This window comes from Acinonyx jubatus, chromosome E1 (genome assembly GCF_027475565.1).
Source record: "Acinonyx jubatus isolate Ajub_Pintada_27869175 chromosome E1, VMU_Ajub_asm_v1.0, whole genome shotgun sequence".
NCBI lineage: Eukaryota > Metazoa > Chordata > Mammalia > Carnivora > Felidae > Acinonyx > Acinonyx jubatus.
In genome coordinates, this window is record NC_069397.1 from 58,599,791 (window position 1) to 58,625,214 (window position 25,424).

Genomic DNA, 25,424 nt, shown 5'->3' on the forward strand with positions numbered 1-25,424 from the left:
GCAGGGTCCCCTCCCTTGTGAGACCCTCCCCCCCAAAAGGGGGCGTGTCTTCCCGTTGGGTCTGCAGGACTTGAGGGGCACAAGGCAAGGGATTGTTCACCAGAAATCTGTCTCCTATTCTAGAATTTTCTGACTTGATCAAAAAGGAGAAAGTTCCAAAGAAGAAGTAGTACCACACCCAGCCCTGGGCCAGAGGAAGCTACCCCATGGGGCATCGTGGGGTGTTTGTGTGCCCGATCAAGGAGGCCATGGGGGTGGACACAGCATGTGCCAGGGAAATGGAAGAAAAATGTCATTAAATGAACAATGCAGCCCGAGTGTTTCTTGGGGGGCAGTGAGTGAGCTGGGAGAGGATCATGGGTCTAGGGGAGAGCTGGGGGGGGTGGGACAGGCGTATGGGGTGTAGGGGGGAAGACGGGAGGCTGGGCTGGTGGGTGCATCCAGCCCCTGCCCCTTCTGCCTCCTCCTTGTCCCCACAACCCTGGGGACACCTGCAGGGGGGTTCCACGGCCAGCTTTCGCTGGGCCCAGACCCCTTTAGGACCCCCTTCCCCAGCCCCAGCTGCACTCTGCTAGGCTGCCCTGGGTTCACGCAGCAGCCACGTGAACACAGAGCGGGGACACCTGAGACCCCAGGGTCCCAAGGGGGCCCTGGCCTGTGTCCTGCGTTGTCTCCTGGCTCTCTCCTTCCTCTTCTCGATGACCCTTCTCCCCAGCCTCTTCCTGCAGAAGAGAAGCCCCTCCCCCTTGGGGCCTTGCCACCCCGCCCGCCCCCCATGCTTGTCCTCTGGGAAGGGCGGGTGCCCCTGTCCTGCGGTTTAAGTACCACCTGGTGGCCAGGGCTCCCATATCCCACCTCTTCCTGTGCCCTGACCCCTGTGTCCATTTTGGCTTCCCGACGCCCCGTTTCATGGGAAAAGGGCATCTCAAGCTTAGAGCCCGGGGCTGAGCTCCGATTCGCCTTTCCCAAAGACTCGCCACCTGCACCTTCCTGTTTGTGCTGCCTCATTCCTGGGGCTGCTCAGTCCAGGAGCTTTGAGATGTGCACACAGAGGGTAACGGCTGCCCTCCCCCTCCATCCTGGGGCTGGTCCCGGGGAGAGCACTGGGCCCCCTTCCCAGCCTCCCCTGGCCACGTGTGGAGGGTGAACACAGGGGCATGTGTGGCTTATGGTGAGGTTTACAGGAAGTGGGTTCTCTCTTCCAGTCTCCATGGGACTCCCCACCCTCCAGGAAGGAGGGGCCAAAGGTGGCTGGACCACCCTGGAAGTGAAGGCGCCCCTCCGGAGCACCCTCACTGGGCTGTGGCAGGAGCGAGGGCCTGACTCACATATCATCTTGCACTCCTCCCCTTACCCACCCTTGTGGGGGTCCCACTGGCTCTGCCCTCAGAAAGCCCAGACAATTACCACAGCCCCCAAATAAGATTCCCACCTGCCACCTGACAATCGGTTCTCAGCACAGCAGTGGGGAGAGCCTTTAAAAATACAAGTCAGGGGCGCCTGGATGGCTCAGTCGGTTAATCGGCCGACTTCGGCTCAGGTCACGATCTCGCGGTCCGTGAGTTCGAGCCCCGCGTCGGGCTCTGTGCTGACAGCTCAGAGTCTGGAGCCTGTTTCAGATTCTGTGTCTCCCTCTCTCTGACCCTCCCCCGTTCATGCTCTGTCTCTCTCTGTCTCAAAAGTAAATAAACGTTAAAAAAAAATTTTTTTTAATAAAAAAAAAAATACAAGTCAGATCTGGGGCTCCCAGCTGACTCAGTCGATAGAGCAGGAGACTCTTGATCTCGGGGTTGTGAGTTCAAGCCCTGCATTGGGCATAGAGCTTACTTAAAAAAAAAAAAAAGGAAGTTAGATCCATTGCCCCACTCAGAACCCTCTAGAAGCTCCCCTGTCAAGCCAAGTCCTTGGAATGCCCACGTGTCTGGCTCCCCACGCTCTCTCTGACTTCAGACCCCAGCCCCCACTTCAGCCACACTGGCCTCCTCACTGCTCCCTCTGCACAGCCGCTCTTGGGCCTGGCATGCTCTTCCCTAGATTTAGACCTGTGTGACTAACTCTGTTGCCTCCTTCAGTGTTTCCTCAAATGTCACATCCCAAAGAAGCCAATCCTTACTCCCCTGTTGTACATCACACATGCCCTCCCCATGCCTTCCTCGTCTCCTTGCCCTGTTATCTTTCCCCGTAGCACTCACCATCCCCTAATACACTACAACATTCACTTACTATGTTCATTGTGAGGAAAAAAAGCACCAAGGACGTGGGGTCTGAGATCCCAGGGAAGGACAGCTTTGAGCTTCATGTTGGCACAGGTTCCCTGCCAGGCATCTGCCAGTTAATAACGGTGGCCAAGAGGCTGGGCAGCTGAGGAGGGCATCTGGTGGCCTCCTGAGTGTTTGGTATCTTCCAGGGAGGAGGAGGGGTTTGGCTTAGGGCCCTAAGGGGCTGGAAGTGAGGAGTGAGGACAGGAGAACCAAGCCAGTCCTCACAGAGACTGGAGACCAGCCTCAGCTAGCCCAGTCCCTCCCCTCAGTCCCCCTCAGAGCAGAAGAAATCCCTCTGGATCAGGGGCAAAATGCAGCTCCGTACAGGCCAGCCCTGGCCATGCCCGTTAATTTGCCTATTATTTGTGGCTGGTTTCAAGCTGTTTTTAACTGGAAGGGCACGGAAAGCCTGGAAGTACGAAGAATCGCAGAGAGACACCACGCAGACAGTATGGTGAGAAAGCTGGTACAGTCACCACTGTCCGATGACAGAGACCGTAGGCAAGAGCGCTGCTAGACCAAGAGGCCATTTCATAAAAGTGAAGGGTCAGTCTGCTAGGAGAACACACAGCTGTAAATGCGTATGCGCCCACTAACACAGTCTTGGAATTCCTAAAGCAAAAATGAGCCAACTAAGATGATAAAGAGGTGATGCATGACCACAGGGGCAGATTTTACCATTCCTCTTGGGGACTGATAGAGCGAGGAGCAAAGAAAGCAGTAAGGATATGGAAGACTAGAAACACAGAGAGTGAACTCAACCCAAACGATAAAGATCAACTCTGCATCCAACAACTGCATTCTCTTTACGTCAACCGATAGAGCGTTTACCAAAATTGACCAAACGCTGGCCATAAAGCAAGTCTCAATGGAGTCAGAGAATTGAAATAACATAGAACACGTTTTCTGACCATGGGTAAGTCAAGTGAGAAAGCAAACCCAAAATGAAAAGTAATGCGGCGCTAAACAACCCACAATTCACAGAAAAAATATTTTGAACCTAAGAATAATGAAACTACAATAAACCCAAGTCTCGTGTTGCTTGGAGGAAAATAGAGTGCTTCCTGCGTGGGCTCGGAAGGGAAAGGCTGACCATCGGCAATCTAAGAACACTTCTTGAGAAGTCAGAGAAAGAAAAGAAGATCAAATTTAAAGGAGAGGGAGGGAAGTAGAGGAATTCTGAAAGGCCAAGGCCCCTGCCCCCAGTGCACACCCCACAGGGCAGGCTGTTGGTTTGTTTTGCTCATGGTTCTGCCTGGCACTGATCCAACAGGAACTTCGAGGATTCGTTTGTGCTGTCACTTGTCTCCAAAAAGGCACACGGTCAGAGGGCCACAAGTGCCGTGGGCCTTGGGACAGGGTCTGAGTGGGGTGGGGCCAGAGATCTCCCCCTCCAAGCTGTCCCTATAAGCCACAGCCAGCCGGGGAAGGGACTGTGTCAGAAACTCAGGGTGTCCCCGCCATCCTGCCCACAGGGGGCTTCGAGGAGCTCCTGCCGGGTGGCGCCCGGTCCTGCCTGGGCTGGGAAGTCAGGCTGCCCCAGGTTGGAGCAGCACCTCTGCCCGTCCGCACAGGTTTCCTGCCTACCCCCGTCTCTGGCCCCCACCCTGTCTGTCTTCCCACCTGCTAAACACCTTACTTGCAAAAATACATAGCTTAGTAATTTACAGCGGCTTCCCCCTGGCAACTCCCAATGACAGCTTCAGACAAAAATACCTTTTACAGGAGACACGGGGGAGGTCCGAACCATTCTTCTCCCGTGTGGCCCCCACCCTGCCCCTGGGAGCCAGCCCGAGGGCAGCGAGTGGCCAGCTCCTTCTGGCTGCAGCTGTAGCCCAGGGAGGGGTCTGAGCTGGTGCCTGCCGCCCCTCCCCTCAAGGAGCCCCCACCCCTGGGGCCCAGCCATCCCCCCTTCTCGGGACTCGAGAGGACGCGTCAGGTCAGCCTGACTCTTAGAACTGCACGTAGAGGGGCTGAGCTCCGGGGCAACACTGGCCCCGGGGGGAGGAAGTGGGCCTGCAGCCCCTCTGCCCCTCAAGCCCCAGACAGGGCGCCCCAGTCACACACGCCAGACGGCCACTTCTTCCCATCCAGCATCTCACAGGACGAGACGGCCCCATGAGGAGGGGACGTGGACGGCCCCGAGCAGATGCCCCCGCCCCGGGCAGGGGTCGGGCCAGAGTGGGCCTGTGAGTCTCCGTGCTGCGTCCCGCTCTGGCGCCAAAGAGGAGAAAGACTCTCCTGTGCAGACGAGGGAACTGAGGCTGGACACACCCCAAGGAAGGGAACAGCAGCGACAGGGGACCGTCCTGCAAGTGAGCGCCCTGCGAGCTGCCTCAGCCCTCCCCCGGGGTGGCCCTGCCACACCCCATGTGCAGGAGGTCACCCTGTGCGAGCTGGAGGGACTTCCTGGCCAGCACACGCTCCCCAGTGCGCCTGGCGGAGGGAGGGGAGGCGCGTCCTGGAGAAGGAGCACCCTGTCCGTGGGCCTCTCACCACCCCCACCCTGACTTCGGGGCGGCCTCACCCTCCTCTTGGGCACAGCCTGCCCAGTGCCCACCTCTCAAGGGCTCCAGGCTGCACACTTCCAGGGGGTGTCCCCAAGCCGGGGGGAGGAATAAGAGGGTCTCTGCCACAGGGGGAGCACAACCACAGCTGGGGCATCCGAAGAGGGCAGGGGAAGAGCCTCCAAGCTCCTTCGGAGGGCAGGGCCAGCCAGCTAGGGAGCCCGGGAGAGCCCAGGCTGGAACAGACAGACATTCCCTGTGCCCGGGGGCTGGGACTCAACCCCAGGGGCTGGGGGGCTGGGGGGGGACCGGACCAGGCGGGAGCACAGGCAGTAGGACTGAGAGCAGAGCTGGGGACCCCGCCCAGCAGAGAGAGATCAGGCAGAATCACACCAGTACTAAAAACACCTCTTTACTGTTAAAATGCAGCCCCGGCGCTCTAGCCTCAGGATAACCTGAGCCCGGGGCGGAGGGAGGGAAGGGGGAGGGAAGGCCAGGGCCTGACGGGGGCCACGCCCCACCGAGCGCCTTCAGCCCTGCTGTCCCCGCCGTCCGGGCTGCTCTCGGTCACTTGGCGCTCGGAAACGGCCGCCTGCGCTGCTCCAACAGCTCCTCCAGCTGGTCGGCCCGCTTCACGGCAGCCTGCAACACGCGGGCCACCTGCAGTCAGGCCCCAGCCGCCCCCGCCCCCGCCCCCGGCCCCGGCCCCGGCCTCGGGGACCCACCTCGTGCTGCTTCCGGAGGCCGCGCACCGCCTCCTCCTTCTTTGCCAGGGCCACCTTCACCCTGCGGGGCGAACACGGACCCGGGCAGCTGAGGGTGGCAGGGCGGAGCCTCCGTCCCCCGAAGAGCAGGAGGGGCAGTTCTGCTGCCCACCCCACCCCAGCCCTGCCGCCCGAGGGCACCGGGCCGCCTGGAGGGGTTGACGCCTGGCGCTGTGACCCCCATGGCTGGCCTCGGGCCGCTGCCCGCAGAACAGGCCTCGGCGGGCCAGAGCCCAGAGCGGGAAGCCTGGCACCAGGACCGCTCCCGGCGGCCCTGAGGACAAAAGGCCCCGCCCCCGGCCCCGCCTCTCTGGAAGGGCTGAGGGGCCTGCGGGGCTGGGGGCGCTGCCCGCTGCTACCCCCGCCCCCACCTTGGGACTCCTCCCACATGTGAGCTGCTGCTGCTTCGCCCAGGCCTCTCTGGAGGCCGCGCTCCTGGGGCAGGAGGGGAGACCCTAGTCCCGCTGGGACGGCCGGGCCCTGGGGCCGCGCCTCACAGGGAGACCACAGCAGCTGCTGACGGGCCCCATTCTGCCTCAGCCGCAAGGAGGCTCCCCTTTCTCAGGCCGAGGGTCCTGCCATTTGCAGCTGCGGGACCCTGCCCCCCCCTCTCCCCTCCCCCGTGCTCCCCAGGGACTCCGGCTCCAGCCTGTGTCTCCCCCTTCCCCCTCCCTCTCCCCCGTGCTCCCCAGGGACTCCGGCTCCAGCCTGTGTTCCCCCCTTCCCCCTCCCCCGTGCTCCCCAGGGACCCCGGCTCCAGCCTGTGTTCCCCCCCTTCCCCTTCCCCGTGCCCCCCAGGGACCCCGGCTCCAGCCTGTGTTCCCCCCTTCCCCTTCCCCGTGCCCCCCAGGGACCCCGGCTCCAGCCCACGGCCCACCTCTCCCCCCTCTGCTCCCCAAGGATCCCGCTCCAGACTGTGTCCCCCCCTTCCCCCTCCCCCGTGCCCTTCAGGGACCCCCCCCCCCCCACCCGGCTCCAGCCCACGGCCCACCTCCCGTGCACCTCCTCCAGCTCCGCCTGCTTCTCCCGGGTCAGCTGCTCCAGCTGGGCCCTGGCCTGCCGGGTCTCCTCCTCGGAGGCTGCCAGGCGGTCGGCGAACTCCTGGCGGAGCACCTCGGCCAGTCCGCTCCGCTCGCTGACCAGCTGCTCGTTCACCTGGGCCGGCACAGGGCGGGTGTGAGCGGGGACCCGGATGCACTGGGGCCGCCCGCCCGCCCCTGCCCGCCCCGCTCACCGCCGCCGCGTCGGCCAGCTCCCTCTCCTTCTGCCGCACCAGGCCCTGCAGACGCAAGTTCTCCCCCTCGGCCTCCCCAAGGCGCCCCTTCAGCTCCGCACACCGTTCCTGCAGCTTCCGCTCCGACTGCTCCAGCTCCGAGAGCTCCGTCTCGTACTTGTCCCGGATGCGCCTGACGCTGGGGGGCCGGCAGGGCAGGGTCAGGGGGCTTCGGGGCCGCGGGGCCGCGCCGGGGCCGCTGGGAGAAGGCCTCACCGGCTCTCGGCGGCCCGCTCGCTCTCCTCCCTGGCGCGCGTCATGTCTGCCTCCAGCCGGCGGATGACCAGCTCGATCTCCTCATCCCGGCCTCTCCGGATTTCTTCCCTCAGCTCCCGTTCCCGGGTCAGCAGCCACGCCTCCTGGGGGGCGCACGGGGCTTGGTGGGGCTGGCCACGTCCCCCCAGGTCCAGCCCCCCCGGTACTCGGCAGCTCACACGGTGGATCTTCGGACCCAGGGCGACCCAGGACGGGACAGAGCAGGGGCACACGTGGGAACATTAGCGGTGCAGCCAGAGTCTGCTGCCAGACCCGCCAGGGTCAAAGGAGGGACCAGATCCTGGTTCTGAGAACAGGAAGGGACACCTCCAGGCCTGGTGAGCGAAGGCCCAGACGGGGCAGGCCTTTGGAAGGCAGTTTGGAAACTCAGGTCAGGTTTCACACCACACGGCCTCTGACCCAGCTGCCCACATCTGCAAACACATCCCACAAATACAGTGGCCGCTGTGCACAGCTACGGGGCACGCAGGGAGGCTGCTTGGCCACTGCTGAGGTCTTGTCACTAGGCCAATGGGCCATCGCCTCATGTGTGGCCCTGTGCACCTGTCCACCACAGCCTCCTTCCGGGACGAGTGAGCCTGGTGGCACAGTCCGTGCCTGTGGAAGGCACTGGAAGATAAGGGGGGAGACCGCCTCCTAAGTGTTCCCCTTTTGCTCGCTGGCTGAGTGTTAACCCTGAGAGCAGCCAGATGGAGGGCAGGGGCGAGGAACAGCCTCCTCTGACGTCAGCCGGATCTGCCCCCCCCCACCTCTCCCGCCTCCTGGCGACGCACTCAGGTGTTGCACACACACACTAGCGCAATGCCACCGACCCCTGAGCTGCCCGACTGTGACACCGTGACACCGGCAACCCTGCCCCCGGCGAGGCCACGGAAGCACGGAACCCCATGCCGCCTGCTCTGGTGTCCGGGGTGTGGGGCAGGAAGAAACACCGCGGCTTCCCGCTCCCCACCTCCTTCTTGGCACAACTGGCCTCCCACATCTGTCGCTCCACCTCCAGCTGGTCCTTCAGGGCCTTCATCTCCATCTGGGGGGGGGGGGGTGGGCGACACCGTGAGAACAGGCATTGAAGCCCCGCCCCCCCAGGGCCAGCTGGGCTGAGGGTGTGCAGGGGAGCAGGGGAGACAGTCTGCAGGATCTGCCCAGCTCTCCAAGTGGCCGCCATTCTGGCAGGTGGGGTCAGGCACGGATAGTGACCCTGACACGGTGCCGCCACGGCCCTGCAGCGGCTGACGGGGTGGGGATGCGGCGCCGGAGCGCGGGGGCGGGGGCTGCGGAACGCAGGGAAGAGGGGAGGGACGAGGGGGCGACGGGGGAACGTGGAAGGGTGCACGGGGACGCGGGAGACGCAGGGGGACGGGGGAGGGGGAGCGCCAGGGCAAAGGTGCGAGGCGGGGCGCGGTCGGTCGCGGGCTTGCCCACCTGGTGCCTGCGCTCCTGTTCCTCTCTCCCCTTCTCAAACTCGGCCCTGAGGGCCCGGCCTTCGGCAGCGCTGCTCTCCTCCAGCTGCTGCCTCAGCTCCTCCAGCTCTGCCCGCTGCCTGGGGGGAGGGGGAGGTGAGAGGTCAGCTGGGTGGGGGAGTGGTGGCGGCCTTCGGCGCCCGGGCCCCTCCCGGTGGCACCTGGCTGCCTGCTGGCCCAGCCGCTCCTTTTCCTCGGCCACCTCGCCGTAGAGCCGCCGTCGCTGCTGCTGCAGGGCCCGCTGCTCCTGCTCCACGTGCTGCTCGAAGCTAAAGGACGAGAGAGCCTCAGCTGGGGGCGACCACCACTGTGGCCGGCCCGCCCCGGCGGCCCGGGGACTCCGCTGCCGTCTTCAAGGGGTTTGCAGGGAGGCCACGCCCCTGGCGCCAGCCTCCGCGTCCCCCGCCCTCCCCGGCTCCGCTCCGCATCCTCCCGTCCCCGGGGCCCACGCACCGCTGCTGGGCGCGCTCCCGCTCCTGTTGGCCCAGCGCCTCCTTCTCGCGCTCCAGGTGCTCCCGCAGCTCCTCCACCTGGCGGCCGTAGCGCTGCGCCGCGCGCGTGTCCGCCTGCAGCAGCTCCGCCTCGTGCAGGCCCTTGAGCTTCTTCAGCTCCTGCTTATGCTTGGCGATCAGCTTCTGGATCTCGGGCTCCAGGCCTGGAGGGAGGGCGCCGCTGTGCAGGGGCCGCAGAGGACCCCTGACCTCTGCCCACTCTGCTGCCTACAGCCCTGACCCTTGCCCCCAGTGCTGTAGGGGACCCCCCATTCTCGCCCACCGTGACACCAGAACTGCAATCCAGCCAGGAGATTCCCCCCCCAGGGGATCCCCTCCCCCCCCCCCCACCAGGCTCCAGTGGAGGCGAGGCTGAGTCCACCTGGGCCCACGACCACCCCTCTCCCTCCGGGCGGCCCTGCAGCCTCCGTGGAGCTCTGGCCCAAGGGGTCTCCCCTTGGAGGCGACCGTCACTGGGGAAGAGAGCGTCCTAGAGCAGGAGGGCCGGGCGCAGGCCAGGCGTGGTGGGTGCAGCCCTGTCAGCCCTCAGACCTACTCTCTGACCAGGTGGCAGGGAACCCCGTGTGTCCCCCATGCTCCCACCTGGCTGGCACCCCCGGAAGGTGAAAGAGTTCAGGCCGCAGAGGGAAGGCCACGCCCTTCCTCTTGGACCCACCCTCCGTCCCAGGTCCTTGGCCTGTGTGGCCAGCCCCCTCCCTGCCTCCTCCGGGCCTGAAGCTGGCTGGACGGCGGCACCTGAGGCCCCGTAGCTGCCCTGGAAGGCCGTCTCTACTGCGGGCATAGCCGAAACTGCTGTTCCTGCTCAAAGGCCCCCATGCCTCCCCCTGGGCCGTGTGGCCTGTCAGCATCTGACCAGCGAGGTGTGGCCCGTCCCCACCTCGGACTGTAATTTCCTTGATTTTTCGGGTTTTCTCATTGATCCACTTCTCTCTGCGGACTTTCTCAGTGGCACTCATTAGTTCTTTGAGTTTCTTAATCTCCTGCCAGCAAGGAGACAGGAAGTCGACAGAGACCCCGGCCCCTCAGCCACCCCCCACCCCCGCCCCGGGGGCCCTGCACTCGCCAGTGGTCCTATTCTGCCCTCCCTGGAGGTGGAGGCAGGATCCAGTCTGGAGGCTTGAGATGGGGGAAAGTAATCGGCCTGCAGAGGCCCTACTGGGGTACCCCGAGTCCCCACTTCTGCGTGACGGAAGGCCCCCCAACCCTGGCTGTCCCCTGCGGTCGCTGTGGGGGAGGGGGCTTAACAATGCTGGTGCCCCCCCCCTCCCCCAGAGCCAGCTCTCGGCCTGGGGGCCATCATCGCCCACACCGTGGGAAGTGAAGCTGGGCAGGGGAGAAGGCTGGTGCTGCCAGTAAAGCCCGATGAGGCAGGGCCCCGGCCTCGGCGGCAAAGCCAGGAAAGCTAGGGGAGGTCCCTCCGCCCAGGGGCCCAGAGCTGGGGCAGTTCAAGCTCCCACTCAGCCAGCACTGAGGGCAGGTGGTGGCTCCTCCCAGCCCCGCCTCCTTGTATGTGACACGGGAGGGGTAACCGGCTCCGCCCCAGGGTCTAGCACCCAGCGCAGCTCCAGCCCAGAGAGGGACGAGACTGGGCTGGGGCGGCACCTCGTCCCGGGTGTGGGGCACGGGCCCGAGCCTCCACGGTGGGCCCCGTGATCTTGCTCTCAAACCCCCCATGACTCCCCTGCTCTGAGGCTGTCCCCCCAACCCCCACCGCCCACAGGGCCCGAGAGCGCTGGAGCTGCAGGGCCGCCACTCCAGCCGCGGCCACCCACCCGAGGGGCTCACCAGCTCATGCTGTTCCTGCACCTGGGCCTCCCTGTCCCTGCGCCTCTGGTCCCCCTGCTTCAGCTCCGCCACCACGGCCTCGCACCTCTCTGCCAGGGCCTTCTTGTCTTCAATCAGCTGTGGCGGGTCAAGGGCCGGGGCTCAGGTGGCTGCCCTGAGATGGGGCCCTGCCCCTGTGACCACTGACCTCCCCTCCCCTCCCGTCCCGGGCTCCCCTGGGGCCGAGACTGCAGGAGCCAGCGCTTGTGGACAAGGGGCGTGGCCGGGGGACGTGGCCTCGGGGAGAGCACCCACCCAGCGACGCCCTGGGCTGGCCCGTCAAGCAGCTCCCACACGGAAGATGCTGCGGTTTCTACACAAGGGAGCAGCAGGCCTGCCAGGAAGCCCCGTGGGTCTAGAAGTGTCCGTGCAGCCCAAGCCAGTCTGGAACCCAACGACCCCCTGGGCCCAGCAGGTGCCGGCCCCTCTTCCCCGGTGCCCGGCTGCCTAGGCGGTGGCACCTGGTCAATGAAGGACAGATGCCGCTGGATGGTGGCCTCATAGTGGTCCCTCTGCTGCCGCAGCTGCCGGCCCAGCTCCTTCTCAGTCTCCTTGACCCGCCTGACGGTGAGGTCCCGCTGCTGCACCTGTGGGGGTGGGGGGAGGAGAGGTGGGACACTGGGGACCAGGGGCAAAGCAGTAATGGCCCTGCAGCGTGTGTGAGGATTTGCCAGGGTGGTGACGCGGCGACGGCCCAGGACGGGGACAGGGATGGGGACAGGGATGGGGACAGGACGGGGAACCGGCGGGACGTTACCAGCGCTTTCTGCAGCAGCCCCACTGCCTGCTTCTTCTCTTCCACCTCCAGCTTCAGCCGCATCACAGACGAGCTCACCGTGGACGTGGGCTCCAGGCGCCCCTCGTCCGGCACCAGCCCCTGGGAAGGCGGTGTGAGTCAGGTGACGGCCAGGCAGGTGATGACCTGGCGCCCTCCCCGGGGACCCTCCGCACCTGAGGGGCTGAGGCCGGCCGGTCCTGGCCAGACTTCTCCATCTCGTGCAGAAAGCTCATGATACTCTGCAGCTTGGCCTCCGAGAGCAGAGTCCCGTCTTCAGGGGGACTGGCACACGTGCCGAGCCTCCCAAACCTCTCCAGGTTGTCTGCTGTCAGGGAGCTGGCATCGTCCTCCTACAGGGGAGGGGGCACGGCATCAGGGGCTGAGGGGTGGCCGAGGACGCTGGGCTGGCCCTCCGGGAGCTCCTCAGGGACCCCCGGGTGGGAGGCAGGGGTGGAGCGAGTACAGGGACGGCTGGGGAAGGCGGCCGGACCTGGTCTGGAAGGAAGGGCCTCTCAGCCTGCCCGGATGCTTGCAGGGCATCGCCCAGGGGCGCGCTGGCAGAGAGGCGGCACCCGTTCCCCACTCCTGGGCAGCCCGCGGTCACCTCGTCGGTCCAGGAGTATTTGTCCTTGTGATAGGCCCTGGGGTTGGGCAGCGGCTCGGGCTCTTCCTCCAGCAGCCTTAGTGTAGCCAGCAGCTCATCCAGGGTCGCCCTGGACTGGGCCTTGCCCTTGGCGGGGCCCACCACCTCCAGATCCTCACTGGCCACGTCCTGGGAGCCGGCATCCTGCAGCGGACAGGCAGGAGGGACAACGGCTGAGGCCATTAGAGGCCAAGACCCCCAGAGATCTGTGCAGGCAGGGAGAGGAAGGCCTCCTCTGCACCGGCCCACGGCCACTCAGCCACATGGATCAGGTGCGCCCCGATCCACCTCCAGGAAAAGGAGAAGGGTGGCCGGGCCTCCTCGCCCCTCGGCCCGGCGGCTTCGGCCCACACCCTACCTCTGAGCTTCCTGCACTCTTCTGTGGGCACGGACTTCGGGCCCCACCCCAGGGCATCTGTGAGAGCCCGGACGGATTGGGATTCCAGGGCAATCCTGAGACACTGCCCCCGGCCCCGCCTTAGGGCAACAAGACCCATTCCCGGCAGCCTTTCCCAGTCTGAGTGACCCCACAGCCACGCAGGGGCGGGCTCGGGCCACCCAGGCTGAGGGGGAGGGTGGACAGAAAGGGCTGTATGGACACCTGAGGCTTGTTCTCTGGAAACTGCCGGGGCTCTGGGGAGGAGTTGGAGGCCGGCTGGCAGGGGTCCTCTGCGCCTGCGGAACGGAAGCCAGCTCCTGCACGACAGAGCAGAGCGTTGGTCACGGGGGCATCGCCCCACCTGGGGGCGGCAAATCTGGAGGGGCCCTTGAGAAGAGACCACACGCACGGGAGGGAGAACACGTGGCAGCGGGGACCACGGCAGACTGCATGCGGAGCAGAGGGAACATTACGGAACCCTGACCTTCTGGGGTGAAAGGTCAGGGAAACTGGTGCAACCACCCCAGAACCCTCGGCCTCACTGGTCGTTAGGGTCATCGTGTCCAGTTTCAGAACAAGAGGGGCGACGGTGGAGAAGCGGGAGGGGTCTGCACAGCCGAGGCCCCTCCTCCAGGGCGGAAGCAGGCGGAGCCAAGGGACGGCAGCAGAGGCCACGCCTCCTTCCTGGCCACTGCCCTCCCAGAGGGAAGGGGCGGGGCACGGGGCGGGGCCATGACCTTGAGAGTGCCTAGAGCTGGGAGGCAGAGGTGGGGCAGGCCTCTGTTGGGCTCACCCGCGCTGGTGTTATTGGCCTTGTGGGTCCGGTGGGCCCGAGCGGTGCTGCCCGGCCTCAGGGCGGACTCTTGAGCGGGCTGGGGCTTCTCGGTCTCTCGCGCTTCCTTCTGCAGCCCAGGCTCAGGATCGCCTGACTTCTGGGCTCGCTTCTGCTGCTGGAGCTCCTGCCGTGAGGGGCCCCTCTGAGCAGCCTCGCCCAGCACAAGCCGGCTGCCCTGCCCTTCCCGTCCCCCCTCCCCCCACCAAGCTGCCCCGAGGCCCAGCGTCCAGGGGCTGGGGGCAGGAGGGCTCAGGGAAGGCAGCAGGCAGGGGTCCCCCAGGAGCACAGTCTCGCTCTCAGGCACAGGGGGTGTACCCAGCAGTTGTCTGCTGACTCCGCCCTGGGCGTCCTGCTCAGGGCACCCCAGGCACCTGAACGGCCAATCGCCTGGCCTGGCGCGCCTTCTCCTCCCGGACCTTCCTCCTGGCCGCCTCCTTCTGTTGCTGCAGGTCCGGCAGGTTCCTGTCTCCCAGCTGCTGCCGCTGTTCCTGTGGAACCACAGCTGGTTTGATGGCGAAGGTGGGGGTGCTCGTCCAGACCTGGGTTTCCACGGGACCCCCCCCCCCACCCGCCCCCGGTCCCCCAGCCTGCCTCCCTGCGGGTGGCCAGCGGCTCCTTCGAGTGGGGAGACAGTTCTGCATCTCGGAGCAGGGGCCCTGACTCAGGGCAGGGAGGAAGGGAGCCCCCACACGGGGTGTGGGCCCATGGGGCAATTCCACGTTTCAATCCCGCTGGTCCCAGAAACCCCACTGTATGCAGCTGGGTCCCCTGGGATTCCCGCCTGCCTCCTCGGGGCACAGCTCACACACCCCCCGCTGACCTCTCGCTTCGACGCGAGCAGGTGCTCCCGACGGGCGGCTCTGGCCTGGCGCCTCTGCACCTGCTGGCGGTACCAGCGCTGGATGGTGACGGCAGCCCGGTTCACCTGGTGGATAAACCTGCGGGGGCAGGAGGGCGCAGGACTGAGGCAGGGCCCCAGGCAGCCACCGACCCGGGTGAGCGAGTGACGGCCGCACTCCCCAGGGGAGGTGAAAACGCCCATTCGCAGGCTCTGTGCGCAGTCACCAGAAATAACCCAAAGGCCCAGCGCCGTGCCCGGCACACCCGGCTGTGGGTCTGTGGGTGGGCATTGCAGTCCTGATGGTGGATGCTATTCACCGACAAAAAGCAACAAACCAGAGACCTGGCCGGGCATGATAGGCCACAGGCTGAGTGCTCGGGTCATAGACTATTCTAGAAAAGGCAAAGCCCTAAGGGAACAGATGGGTGTGGCCAGGGTGGGGTCTGGAGCTGGATAAAAGCCCTCCGGGGGTTCTGGGGGTGACGGACGTCCTGTGTCTTGGTGGCTGTACCTGCAGACCACAGAGCTGCATACACGCGCCCAAACTCAGCCAGCAATACATCTAAAACGGGTGCATTTTATTGTACATCAATCACTTTGACTCAGTAAAGCTGAGTAAACTCTAAAAAGCCTTAACCCCGGCTCTAAGGACCCCCTGCCGATTTACTCAGCAAAAGCCCTAACGGAGCATCCAGGACATGGATGGTCGCCGGCTTCGGGACAGGCGCACAGAGGGGCCTGTACGCTGATGCACAGCCAGGCGGGAAGCACCTGGCTGCCGGCTCCTCCCACGCGCCCACCCCCAGGGCCCCGTCCCCAGGCTCCCACGGGACAGCAGCGGTGGCCACCCACCAGGTGTTGGTTCCCACACTCTGACCAGCACAAGGTGACCAGCACAAGGTTCCTGACCGGGAGCGACACGCTGGACCGGGGGCCCCGGCGGAAGGTCCGGCTGCAGCCCACCCTCATTGACCCCCTGGAGCGAGATTCAGGGGACGGGGCCATAAGGCCGTTTGGGGTGTTTTTAATTTTATGTCTTCCTTCCACGTAATGCTTTCTTAACTAACAGTTTTAGTGACGTACAATTTAGATACCATAAAATCTATCCATTTTAAGTATACGGTTCAACGATTTTTCATAAATTTACAGGGTCGTACGACTGGCAGTGTGACCCAGATTTAGAGCATTTCTGTCACCCCCGGAAGGACCCCCTTCTGCAGCCACGGGCCCCAGGCAGCTGTGGCTCTATTTCTGCCTTCTCCCGATTTGCCTCTTCCTGACATTTTCTTAAGTGGAAATTTCTATCAGGGGAGCTTCAGGCTCCCTCCCGGCCCCCCGCCCGCGGTCACCTCTCAGCCTCCTCCTCTGTCACCTCCTTCCGTCTGAGCAGACCCGGGGTGGCCCCGGCGTTGTTCTGGGCCACGTGGTTGCTGCTGGAAAAGTTCTTGTGTGGCTTCCCGGAGCCGCCACTCTCCCCCTCACCGGTGGCCGCCTTGAGGATATTGCTAACGGGAAGAGAAGAAGGGGCTCGCTGCGCCGGCCCAGGCCCACTCACGGCCCCGGTGGGCAGCTCTGCCTTCGAGAAGCGGGGCTGCCTCAGCCCCATCCCAGGGCCTTGGGCCTGGAAGGACACACCCACAGGACATTGGGAGTGGGCACGGCCCCCGGTTCCCACACGCTAGTCGATCCCCAGGACCACCTGCCCCCCACACAGGGCCCACGTCGTGGGTTACTGGGCTCTTTCCGTTACAAAAAGCAAAGAGGTCTGGGGCATCTGGGTAGCTCAGGCAGTTAAGCATCCCACTCTCGACTTGGGCTCAGGTCACGATCTCATGGTTCATGAGGTTGAGCCTCGTGTCGGGTTCTGTTGATAGTGTGGAGTCTGCTTGGGATCCTCTCTCTCTCTCTCTCTCTCTCTCTCTCTCTCTCTCTCTCTCTCTGTCTGCTCCTTCCCCCAACCCTGTACATATGTGCACATGCCCACAAGCACATGCCCACGTGTGTCGCTCTCTCTCAAAATAAATAAACAAAAAAAATAATTAAAAAATGAAAAAGTCTCAAAGTCACAAGATCCCAGAGCCAGACGGTGACCCACGACAGCCGACGGGCAATCCCTGACTCCGGGTGTGCCGGGCAGGGGGGTCGGGATGACGGGTCCGGGCTGCTCTGGCCTCAGCCAGGGGGCCGGAGACTCGGGGAGAGGCTACGGCTTCCTCGGCAGGGACCCCTCGCCGCGGGTGATCGCCCACCCAGGTCTGGTGTCTCTCTGCCCCGGTGCCCCCGGCTGGCGAGGGCCGCAGCTCCGGGGGCGCCCGGGGTCCCGCCGCGCATCAGCTCCCGGACCTGCCCCAGGCCAGAGCCCGCCTTACTTGAGGGAGGGAGCCGTGTGGTTGGAGCTCTTGGGCGGCGGCGCCTTCTCCGAGGGGCTGTAGCGGTTGTGCAGCATGGTGGTGACGCGGTTGCCCACGGCAGCCTTGTTGCTCCTGCCGGAAGACACGGGTGGCGTCAGGCTCCGGGAGGCAGCACAGCCCGAGTCGTCTCACCGCGGCACCGTCCAGGCGTCCTTGGGGCCCCACCGCGGCCACCACACCGACAGTAGGGGCCTTCTCGGGACCCGGGACAGCTCCACCCAGGGACTCCCACGGAGCAGGCCCCGAGGTGTCTACAAACAGCAGAGACCTGCTGCAGGGAGAAGGTCAGGCCATCCGTCAACAGGGAATGGGCGTCTCTGTGCCGGGGAAACACGAGGGGAGGCAGACACCGCTCTCTCCCCGCCCCTCTCTCACCCACCGGAAGGAACATGCACGGTATAAACACACAGGGACCAAGGGAAGGCGGGAGGAGGCTGCCGCGAAGACACGACTGCTAAGTTTTAGCAGGATGAGGAAGGGCCAGTGGTAAGTGACACATGGAGGGACGGGGGAGAGGCCCCAAAGCGGCTGGTCTGCCCCCCTGGAGCCCCAGGCATGAGCCGGAAGTGGGGGCGCCTGGCTCTTCCAAAGGAACGCTGCACCCCAGATCCCTCCTGCACCCTCGCACCCAGGCACCAAGCCCACCCTGCGCTCCAGACAACAGGCTGGCCTTGCAGGAGAAGCAAGGTCTGTGCACCGAGCAGGACACCGCCATGCCCTCTCCCGCTGGGCCCACAGCAGTGGCGGGCAGGTACCTAACCCCGAGGCAGGAGACCAGAGAACCGCCTCCCCGCTCCCCGCATCCAGAGAGGCTGAGCCGCCCAGACACTAATACGTGCGGACCCCCAGGACACCAGCCGGGTTCCTGCCCGGGCACCCCCAAGTGAGCCACCAGACAACTTTTAGGGCCCCCCTCTTAGATGCTGGCAGAGCCAGTATTCCAGACGTTTGAGGAACAACCCGCACGCTAGAGGCCAACAAACAGGATGTGGTGGAGACAACAGTAAGCAGAGGGAGGGTGTCCCAGAGAATCCATGCTGATGGCCGGGCCGGGCCGCAAGGACAAGCGTTAGCAGCCCGTTCTCGGCAGGAAAAGCTCGGACTTGCAACGTTTGTCACCTTCAACATTGCCAGCACGGTGACCTCAGACGTCCCTGCGCGCAGAGGCGGGACGAACAGCCAGCCAGCACCCTCCCCCGCCCCCCGCCGCAGCTGGTGCAGGTTGCCAGCCACTGTTCCCCGCTGTCGTCAGAGACGCGAGAAGGAAAACCACGCGCCCCGAGCCGGAAGGCAGGCAGATGCCCTTGGGAGCAGGAGGCGCTCGTGGAACGGAGGGCTGCGCGGGGACGGAGCGGAAGGCAGAGGAGATGGGAGCGGTGCCCGTAGTCGGATCCACTCAGCAACCCCAATCCCGGGAACAGCGGCACAAAGAAAGGGAACAACTGTGCACAGTCCTGAAACCTCTCCCTGCCCAGCACCCTGGCTCCGGAGTCTGGCGGAGGATGTGCTCACAGAAGACAGAGGAAGCGGAGGTCGCACGGGGGGCGGACAGCTGGGACCTCGGGAGAAGCCAGGCTCCTGGGACAGGAGGGGCCCCTGCTGGGCTCCCGGTGCGGAGGCCAGTTTCAGCCTTCTCTTGTCAAGTCTGGGACAGGCGGCCGAGACACAGACAAGCAGCTAGGGTAAAAGGAGCGATCGTTTCTAGCTCTGGGAAAGACAGGTGCACTGTGCTGCTCTAAGAGGCTCCCGGCTCACCCGTCAAACCCTCCTGACCCTGTGGGGCAGACACAACGGCGGCCCCTTAGTATAAATGAGCATCCTGGGGCCCAGAGAGGTTAAGCAGCGCTCCCAAGTCCCACAGAAAAAAAAAAAAAAAAAGTTGTGAACTCAGAACTCGGACCGGGAAGAGCCCCTGCGTGACAGCGTGGCCCTGTGGCCCAGATCTGACGGACTCAGCTCTGCCAGTGTGGAAGGACAGGGGAAGACTCACAAGGCGGCCACAGGGGAGCAAAGGCCCCCCTGCCACGTGGATTGCATGCATCCAAGGTCGAAAACAGTCAACAACGAACACCACGAGCACATTTTCGTAACTGTTTTCTAGAAAATACTAGAAGAAACTGCTTGAAAGTGGCTGCTTCCAGAAGCGCCTGGAAGGTTCAGGCGGTCAAGCGTCTGACTCTTGATTTCGGCTCAGGTCATGATCCCAAGGTCGTGGGATCGGCCCCCAAGGCATGGAGACTGCTTGGGATTCTCTCTCTCTGCCCCTCCCTGCACGTGTGCTCACTCTCTCTCTCAAAGTAAATGAACATTTTTTTTAAAAAAAGAAAGAAAGAGGGGCACCTGGGTGGCTCAGTCAGTTAAGCAACTGACTTCGAACTCAGGTCATGATCTCACGGTTTGTGAGTTCGAGCCCCGCATCAGGCTCTGTGCTGACAGCTCAGAGCCTGGAACCTGCTTCGGATTCTGTGTCTCCCTCTCTCTCTGTTCCTCCCCTGCTCATTCTCTGTCTCTCTGTGTCTCTCAAAAATAAATAAACGTTAAAAAAAAAAAAAAAAAAAGGAAAGAAAGAAAGCTGGTTCCGGGAAGCAGGACTCAGTTCTGGGGGAAGGGGCAGTGGGTTTGTTGCTTTTAAGTGTGTGGTGCTGCTCTGCTTTAAAAGCATTTTTTTTCATCTTTATTTATTTTTGAGAGAGAGAGAGCAAGCAGGGAGGATCAGAGAGAGAAGGAGACACAGAATCCAAAGCAGGCTCCAGGCTCTGAGCTGTCAGCACAGAAGCCGACGTGGGGCTCGAACCCACGAACCGTGAGATCATGACCTGAGCCGAAGTCGGCCACTTATCCGACTGAGCCCTCCAGGCACTCCCACTGCTCCGCTATTTAGCTGTGCGCATGCATCACTGACAGAAATTAAAATTTAAAAAGTTTTTTTTAGAGAGAGGGAGTGCGCATGTGTGTGAGCAGGGGAGGGGGGCAGAGGGAGAGGCAGCGGGAGAGACAACTTCAAGCAGGCTCCATCCCACGACCATGAGATCATGATCTGAGCACAAATCAAGAATCGGCTGATTCCACCCAGGTGCCTCCAAAATTAATGTTAATTTAAATTCTTGCATCAAAAGGAAGAATCTTCCCATGCTGCCTCCTGTAGACGATCCAAGACTCTTCCTCTGATGCATGGCTCTGGGCGTTAAGAAGTTCTTTCTTGCGCTGAGGCACATGTATGTCCTTGTCCCTCTGCCCACTGGTCCCCCTGAGGCCAAGAGCGAGGGGGACCGGCTCTGCAGCCGAGGGCGGCTGTGCCGACCCTGAATTCCTTGGCGGCTTCTCCAGGCCCCCTGCCCACCCTGACAACCACCGGCCACCAGCCCCACCACCAAGGCCAGCTTGCCTAGCCCTCTGCAGACCCCAGCGTCGTGGCCATCCCTCTGCACGTGCTTGCTTCTGTCCTGCCGTGGGCGGTGCAGCCTGCACACCAACCAGCTCTCGGCACCCAGTGAGCAGGGCCCGCCCGAGGCCGCCTGCTCCACCCCTCCCGGAGGCCCAAGAACCTCCCCTGAGCCTTACTCCGACCTCTTCAAGAGCTAAGCCGGGTGTCTCGGGTCCTGGGGAGACAGGCCGCCCCACAGAGGAGAGGGCAGATGGAGGCCTGCAGGAGCCCTGGGCGAGCAACCCTGGGCCAGAAGAGCCCCCGGGTACAAGGTGCCACCCCATGGCTTCCTTCCCCGGGTGCAAGGTGCCACCCCGTGGCCTCCCCCCCGCCCCCCCGGGCCCCTGGGTGGAGAAAACCAGTCACTTGTGCCCTCAGTCATTCATTCCAAAGCACAGGGCACCTGCCACAAATAAGACACTCAGTCCCCAGGCGCTTCAGCGGTTGGGGTCCCTGTGTGGCACCCGCCTCAGGTCCCACCTGTTGTTGGCAGTGAAGTTGGGGGCCAGGGGGACGGTGCACTCTCTCCTCCGTGGGCCCACCGGCGCGCTGAGGGTGCAAGGACTCCCGGAGTCAGGTGGTGAGTCGAAGGCCCTGGGGTGGTCATCCTGTCGAGGACACTGACGCCACCTCAGACCGTGATGCGCTGCACAGGCCGCGGACCCCAGGCCCCAGGCAGGTCCCCCACTGCCTCGCACACGGGTGGGGAGCTAACACGGACCCCCTCCCTGCTGCCGGCCCCTCCCACAGGTGCGGCCACAGCAAAGAACCGGGTGTCAGTCTTGAAGGGACACTTAGACTCAGCCCCTGGCCCTTACCAGGACATTCCACGTGGCTCCCCTCTCGCTGGGGGCCTTGCTTAGACCGGTCAGCCTCTTTTTCCCACCAGGGCTGCCCTCAAAGAGTGTCAGGAAGTGGGGGTCCTCGGCTGGCCTGTGTCGGAGACAGGATGCCAAGCAGGGACAGTCACTCCGTCTGGGCGGGTCGGCTCCAGGAGCACAGATGAGCACGTCTTCCGAGGGGCCGGGAGGGGCCGGGTCACCGGAAGGGAATTCTGTTCCCAAGCCAATAGCTTAACTGTCGATTCTTAGCCATAATGTGACAACCGTGCCTGAGAGAGATGCTCACACCCTAGGCCGTGGCCACCCCGACACCCACGGGAAGAGTGCAGCAGGGACAAAGGGAAAGAAGCAGGTATGGGGGGCGCTGGCCTGGGGTCCGCATCTCTACTCGCAGATAAGACGGGTCAAGACTCGACCCGCCTGCCCATTGCAGCATTGGCCTGGGTGCAGGTCACGTCAGGCCCCGCTGCCCAGCCTGTGGCCAAGCTGTGGGGCTGGAAGAAGGGCTGACAGAAGCAGGAGAGGAGTGTGCTGGGAGTCACCTGAGGGGGAGGGGGAGGGGTCACCTGAGAAGGGGTAGGGGTCACCTGAGGGGGCCAGTCCACGCCTGGCCGGCTGGTGGCTGGTGGACCTGCGTGGTGCTGTTAGATCTGCGAAGGTTGTTGATAGTTCGGGAACCTCCGGGCCCTGTGGCCTCCTGTAGAAAGGAAGAAACAGCCGTCCCCGTGGGTTTCAGACACTCACCAGTTCACCCCGAGCCACACCAGACCTGGAAGAACAGATTCAGGGCGAGCGGGTGGACGTGGCAAGAAGGGTCTCCCGGCTCTCGTGGACGAGAGCAGTGCAGGGTCCCGGGCATGGCCGCGGGAAGCCTCTAGAAGCCCCGTCTTCCTGGATGAAGTGGGCACCCTTCACCCCTGGCTGGTGAGGGTCCGGGAGGAAGTGTGTGAGGCTTGGCCTGGGGGCTTCGGCAGAGGCTGCCCGGCCTCATCCTCCCCACCACCGGCTACCCAGGGAACGTGGTGGGCTCGCTTCCGCCGCAGCGCCTGCCGCCCGCCTGCCCACCGGGCTTTCCTCAAGGCCGCCGGGGGCTTATCTCCCCCACCCTCCCAAGGTCACCCTGCTTCTTGAGGACCCAAATCCTAAAGCTGGCGGAGCGAGAGGGGCCGAGAGGCTGGTGATTTCGGTTCTGCCTCAGACCGGCGACCGACCCTGGCCTTGACCTCTTGGGGAGATCGCTCCGACCTGTGAGCTGGAGCCCCCGCCGGCCCTGGACACCTCCGGCCCCAGCACTCACCAGTGCCTTCCTCCTTGGCTCACTGCCCGAGACCGCGGAGAAGGAGCGGGCGATAGGCTTGGCGGCGGAGGCGCTGTTGGGGCGCCAGGACACAGGCGGAGGGAGGCCCGTCAGGCTCAGGTTCACACCTTCTGGGCTGCCCTCGGGGGGGCCGGAGGGAGCGCTGGCGGCCCGGGAGCCCTTCATGGAGGCTGCAAGGGCCCTGAGCAGGCAAGAAGAGGTGCAGGGGGATGCCTTCTGAGGAACCAGGCCTCCCGACACACCACCACACCACCGCCACCCTCCTCACTGGGCGGTGGGGCTCCTTTGTCAGGAAAAGAAGCCACGTGGCAGAGCAGGGCTCCGGGGCACAGGGACACCTCTCCGTAGGGACCCTGCCTGAGGGTGGCCTGAGGCAGCATTTACCCCATCCCCCACCCCAAGACAGCTACTCCATCTGTCTGAGCCTCACCTCCTTCATCTGTAAAATGGGTATTGAGAAAGTGCCTCTTCCTGGGGTCGTCCTGAGGTGTGGACAAGGCGGCTACGTGAACACTCAACACGTTCAAACCAGGACTTGGTCTGATTGACGCTGCCCAACCCAGGGGCCATAGCTTGTCTGGCCACGGAACCCCTTCCGTTTCCTCGGAACCTCCAGAAACCCATGAGCTTCTGCGATGTGGCATCTGCCCTCTCGTGTCCAGGTCCCCCCCCCCCCCCCGGCACCAGGCACCCTTCACAGCCTTCCTTGCTGCCCCCCCCCACTCTCACCCCTGAAGTCAGAGGGCCCCCGGGGCTCAACCCCGGCCTCTCCTCCACCCACCCTCTCCCCTGGGGGACCTCGTCTGGCCTCCCGGCTCCAATCAGCAGCTGCCAGCTCCTGCCCCCTCGGTTCCCTAACTCCTGGCTCATGACCAGCCGTGCATTTGGCGCTTCAGCCCCAGAGAGACCAAAACAGAACCCTGACTCCCACCTCTGGCTGCCCCCTCCCCAGGGGTCATGCTTTGTAACTGGCTCAGGCCAAGGACCTCGACCTCATCCTGACATCTTCCCCTTCAGCGCCACACCTGCTCCCTCAGCAACCCAGCCAGCTGTGCCCTCTCCCCACACATCCTTCTCCTCCACAACCCGGATTGAGCCCCCTCTCCCTGAACCCAGACAAGCGCACCGCGCCTTCCCGGCCCCTCCCCGCACAGCGGCCGGGGCTGATGTTTCTCCACCAGGTCTCAGATCACACTGTGTCCCTGCTGAAAACCTTCTGAGGGTCCGCTTGGCACAGAGAATAAAGTCTAAATGCCCAACACCCCTCAGATCTGACCCTGCTCTCTCTGTGACCTCCTCACTGCCACCCCTCGCTCTGCTTCAGCCAAACCAGCCTTCCTGCAGCTCCTCAAACTGGGCCAGCCTGTTTCCATCCTGCGGGTCCCTCTGCCGGGAGCCTCTTCCCCTGGGATGTCACGAGGCACCCCCTTTATTCAGAGGGCCACCGGGCCATCACTTTGCTCCCTCGTCCTGCTTTATTTTCCTTCACCCTGCCTCATGGGCGGTCTGCAACGTCTGACCCCTCCCCTTCACGGAGAACATTATCTCCGTGAGGACAGGGACCACACGGCCCTGGCACGTGGCAAGCTCTCAAGCAACAGGAGTGGACGAGTGCACGAGCCGGTACCACAGAGAAGAGGCAGCCCTCCCTGCCACCGAGGACTCTGGTGGGCCGACAGGCACACGCCATTACCACCCACGGTCAGTGCTGCGGCCTCCTTCAGCCCCCCAGCCCCCTCACACACATGTGGGGCGCCCCGTGGCCAGGTGCCCCTGCCTCTCCGGCCTGGAGCACAGAGCTGTCCTGCCATTCACCAGGTCGGTGTCCTCAGTTATGCATTTCCGGTCGTGTGGGTGAAATTTAACACCCTCCTCTCCCCAGGGCACTGGCCACACCCAGCTGGACCCAGGCTGGCCAGCTTTCCCAGCCACGGGAGCGGCAGCACGCGGGATGGTAAACACAGCCTCTCCGTGGAAACCTCCAGGCCAGACCTCACCTTGCAGACAAAGATGTCTCTCCCAGCAGCCCACGGTGGGTGTCCAGGGCCTCTGCCCAGACTCCTCAAGATGGGCTGACCCAGGACCCCTGGCAGCTTCTCCACCGGGCAGCTCCCAGTCTCCCAAGGATCTGGCTCAAGGTGGTGGGACCTGAGACCTTTGATTGGACTCCGCTCACCGGTGCAGGCCCCCCACCCCGACACACCTGCACGGGGCAGGGGAGAAGGGGGAAAGACTTCACCTGCGCGGGCCCCGGACTCCCTCATCCGCGCGAGCCCCTCTCATCTGCGCGGCAGCCCTCACCTACAGGGGCTGGGGCCCGTCACCTGCGCGGGGACCCCCTCACCTGCGCGAGCCGGGCCTGGGGCGCGGAGCCTGCGAGGCCGGCCCGCGGGGGATGTGCGAGGCCCTCCGGCGTGGGACGCCCGGGGCCCCGGCTTCAGGCTGACGACCTCGCACCCTGGCCCTGGCTCCGAGGCCCAGGTGACAATGAAGCGACCGGGCCGTAGCGTGAGCGGCGGCAGCTAGCAACCAGCAACCAGCCTGGCACCTCCTCCCCTGTCCGTCACCGAGGCCCGCCTTTCCTGCCCGCGCCGCCTCCGGATTGGCCGACCGGCTGCCCGCTCCGGCCGTCCCGAGAGCCCATTGGGCGCCTGGCTGTCCTTCGGGACGTTCAGGCGTGGGAGGAGCCTCGAGGAGCGGCGCATCTCCCCGCCCCCCGCTGGTGGCAGCGGGCCGCCGATTGGACGCAGTCAGAGGAGGCGGGATCTCTGCTGGTATGGGGCGGGACCTGGGCGGAGCCTCAGGGAGAAGAGGCGGGGAAAGAGAAAGGACCGAGGGCAAGGCGGGGCGGGCAGCTTGGCGCTACGGGCCCCTCTTTCTGAGCGACCCGGTCGGCCTGCGCTGGCATCCTAGCGGCCCTGGGCTCCCACGCGGTCCCGGTTCCCACGTCCTCCCCGGGCTCCCACGCCCTCCTCGGTTCCCACGCGGTCCCCGAGTTCCCACGCTGTCCCCTGGCTCCCACGTCCTCCTCGGGCTCCCACGCAGTCCGGTCTTCCATGCCGTGGCCGGGCTCCCA

General features: G+C 64.3%; 1 protein-coding gene and 1 long non-coding RNA gene across 8 annotated transcripts; one reads left to right on the forward strand and one right to left on the reverse strand.

Annotated features, from left to right (window-relative positions):
* Nucleotides 1–5,146: 5,146 nt before the first annotated feature.
* CEP131 (centrosomal protein 131) lies at nucleotides 5,147–24,918 on the reverse strand. 7 transcript variants are annotated; one of them, XM_027052204.2, is made up of 27 exons: nucleotides 24,693–24,918; nucleotides 24,346–24,551; nucleotides 22,328–22,529; nucleotides 21,618–21,727; nucleotides 21,007–21,121; nucleotides 20,669–20,808; nucleotides 16,723–16,836; nucleotides 15,703–15,858; nucleotides 14,333–14,450; nucleotides 13,884–14,000; nucleotides 13,471–13,636; nucleotides 12,900–12,994; nucleotides 12,146–12,442; nucleotides 11,829–12,005; nucleotides 11,635–11,754; nucleotides 11,339–11,464; nucleotides 10,839–10,955; nucleotides 9,931–10,033; nucleotides 8,995–9,196; nucleotides 8,703–8,810; nucleotides 8,504–8,621; nucleotides 8,034–8,108; nucleotides 7,022–7,164; nucleotides 6,767–6,944; nucleotides 6,524–6,687; nucleotides 5,494–5,554; nucleotides 5,147–5,410 (listed from the first exon to the last, which is right to left on the reverse strand). In XM_027052204.2, exons 3-27 carry the CDS (start codon nucleotides 22,511–22,513, stop codon nucleotides 5,336–5,338), a joined length of 3,381 nt encoding a protein of 1,126 aa, XP_026908005.1. In that variant the 5' UTR covers nucleotides 22,514–22,529; nucleotides 24,346–24,551; nucleotides 24,693–24,918; the 3' UTR covers nucleotides 5,147–5,335. The 7 variants fall into 7 exon arrangements, with proteins under 7 accessions (XP_026908005.1, XP_026908004.1, XP_026908006.1 ...); XM_027052203.2 differs by lacking the exon at nucleotides 24,346–24,551; XM_027052205.2 differs by lacking the exons at nucleotides 24,346–24,551; nucleotides 24,693–24,918 and having other exon boundaries at nucleotides 20,669–20,796; nucleotides 22,328–23,036.
* LOC128313419 (uncharacterized) lies at nucleotides 13,633–16,392 on the forward strand. The gene is made up of 2 exons (XR_008294093.1): nucleotides 13,633–14,031; nucleotides 15,503–16,392. It is a non-coding gene; the product is annotated as an uncharacterized LOC128313419 (long non-coding RNA).
* Nucleotides 24,919–25,424: the final 506 nt, after the last annotated feature.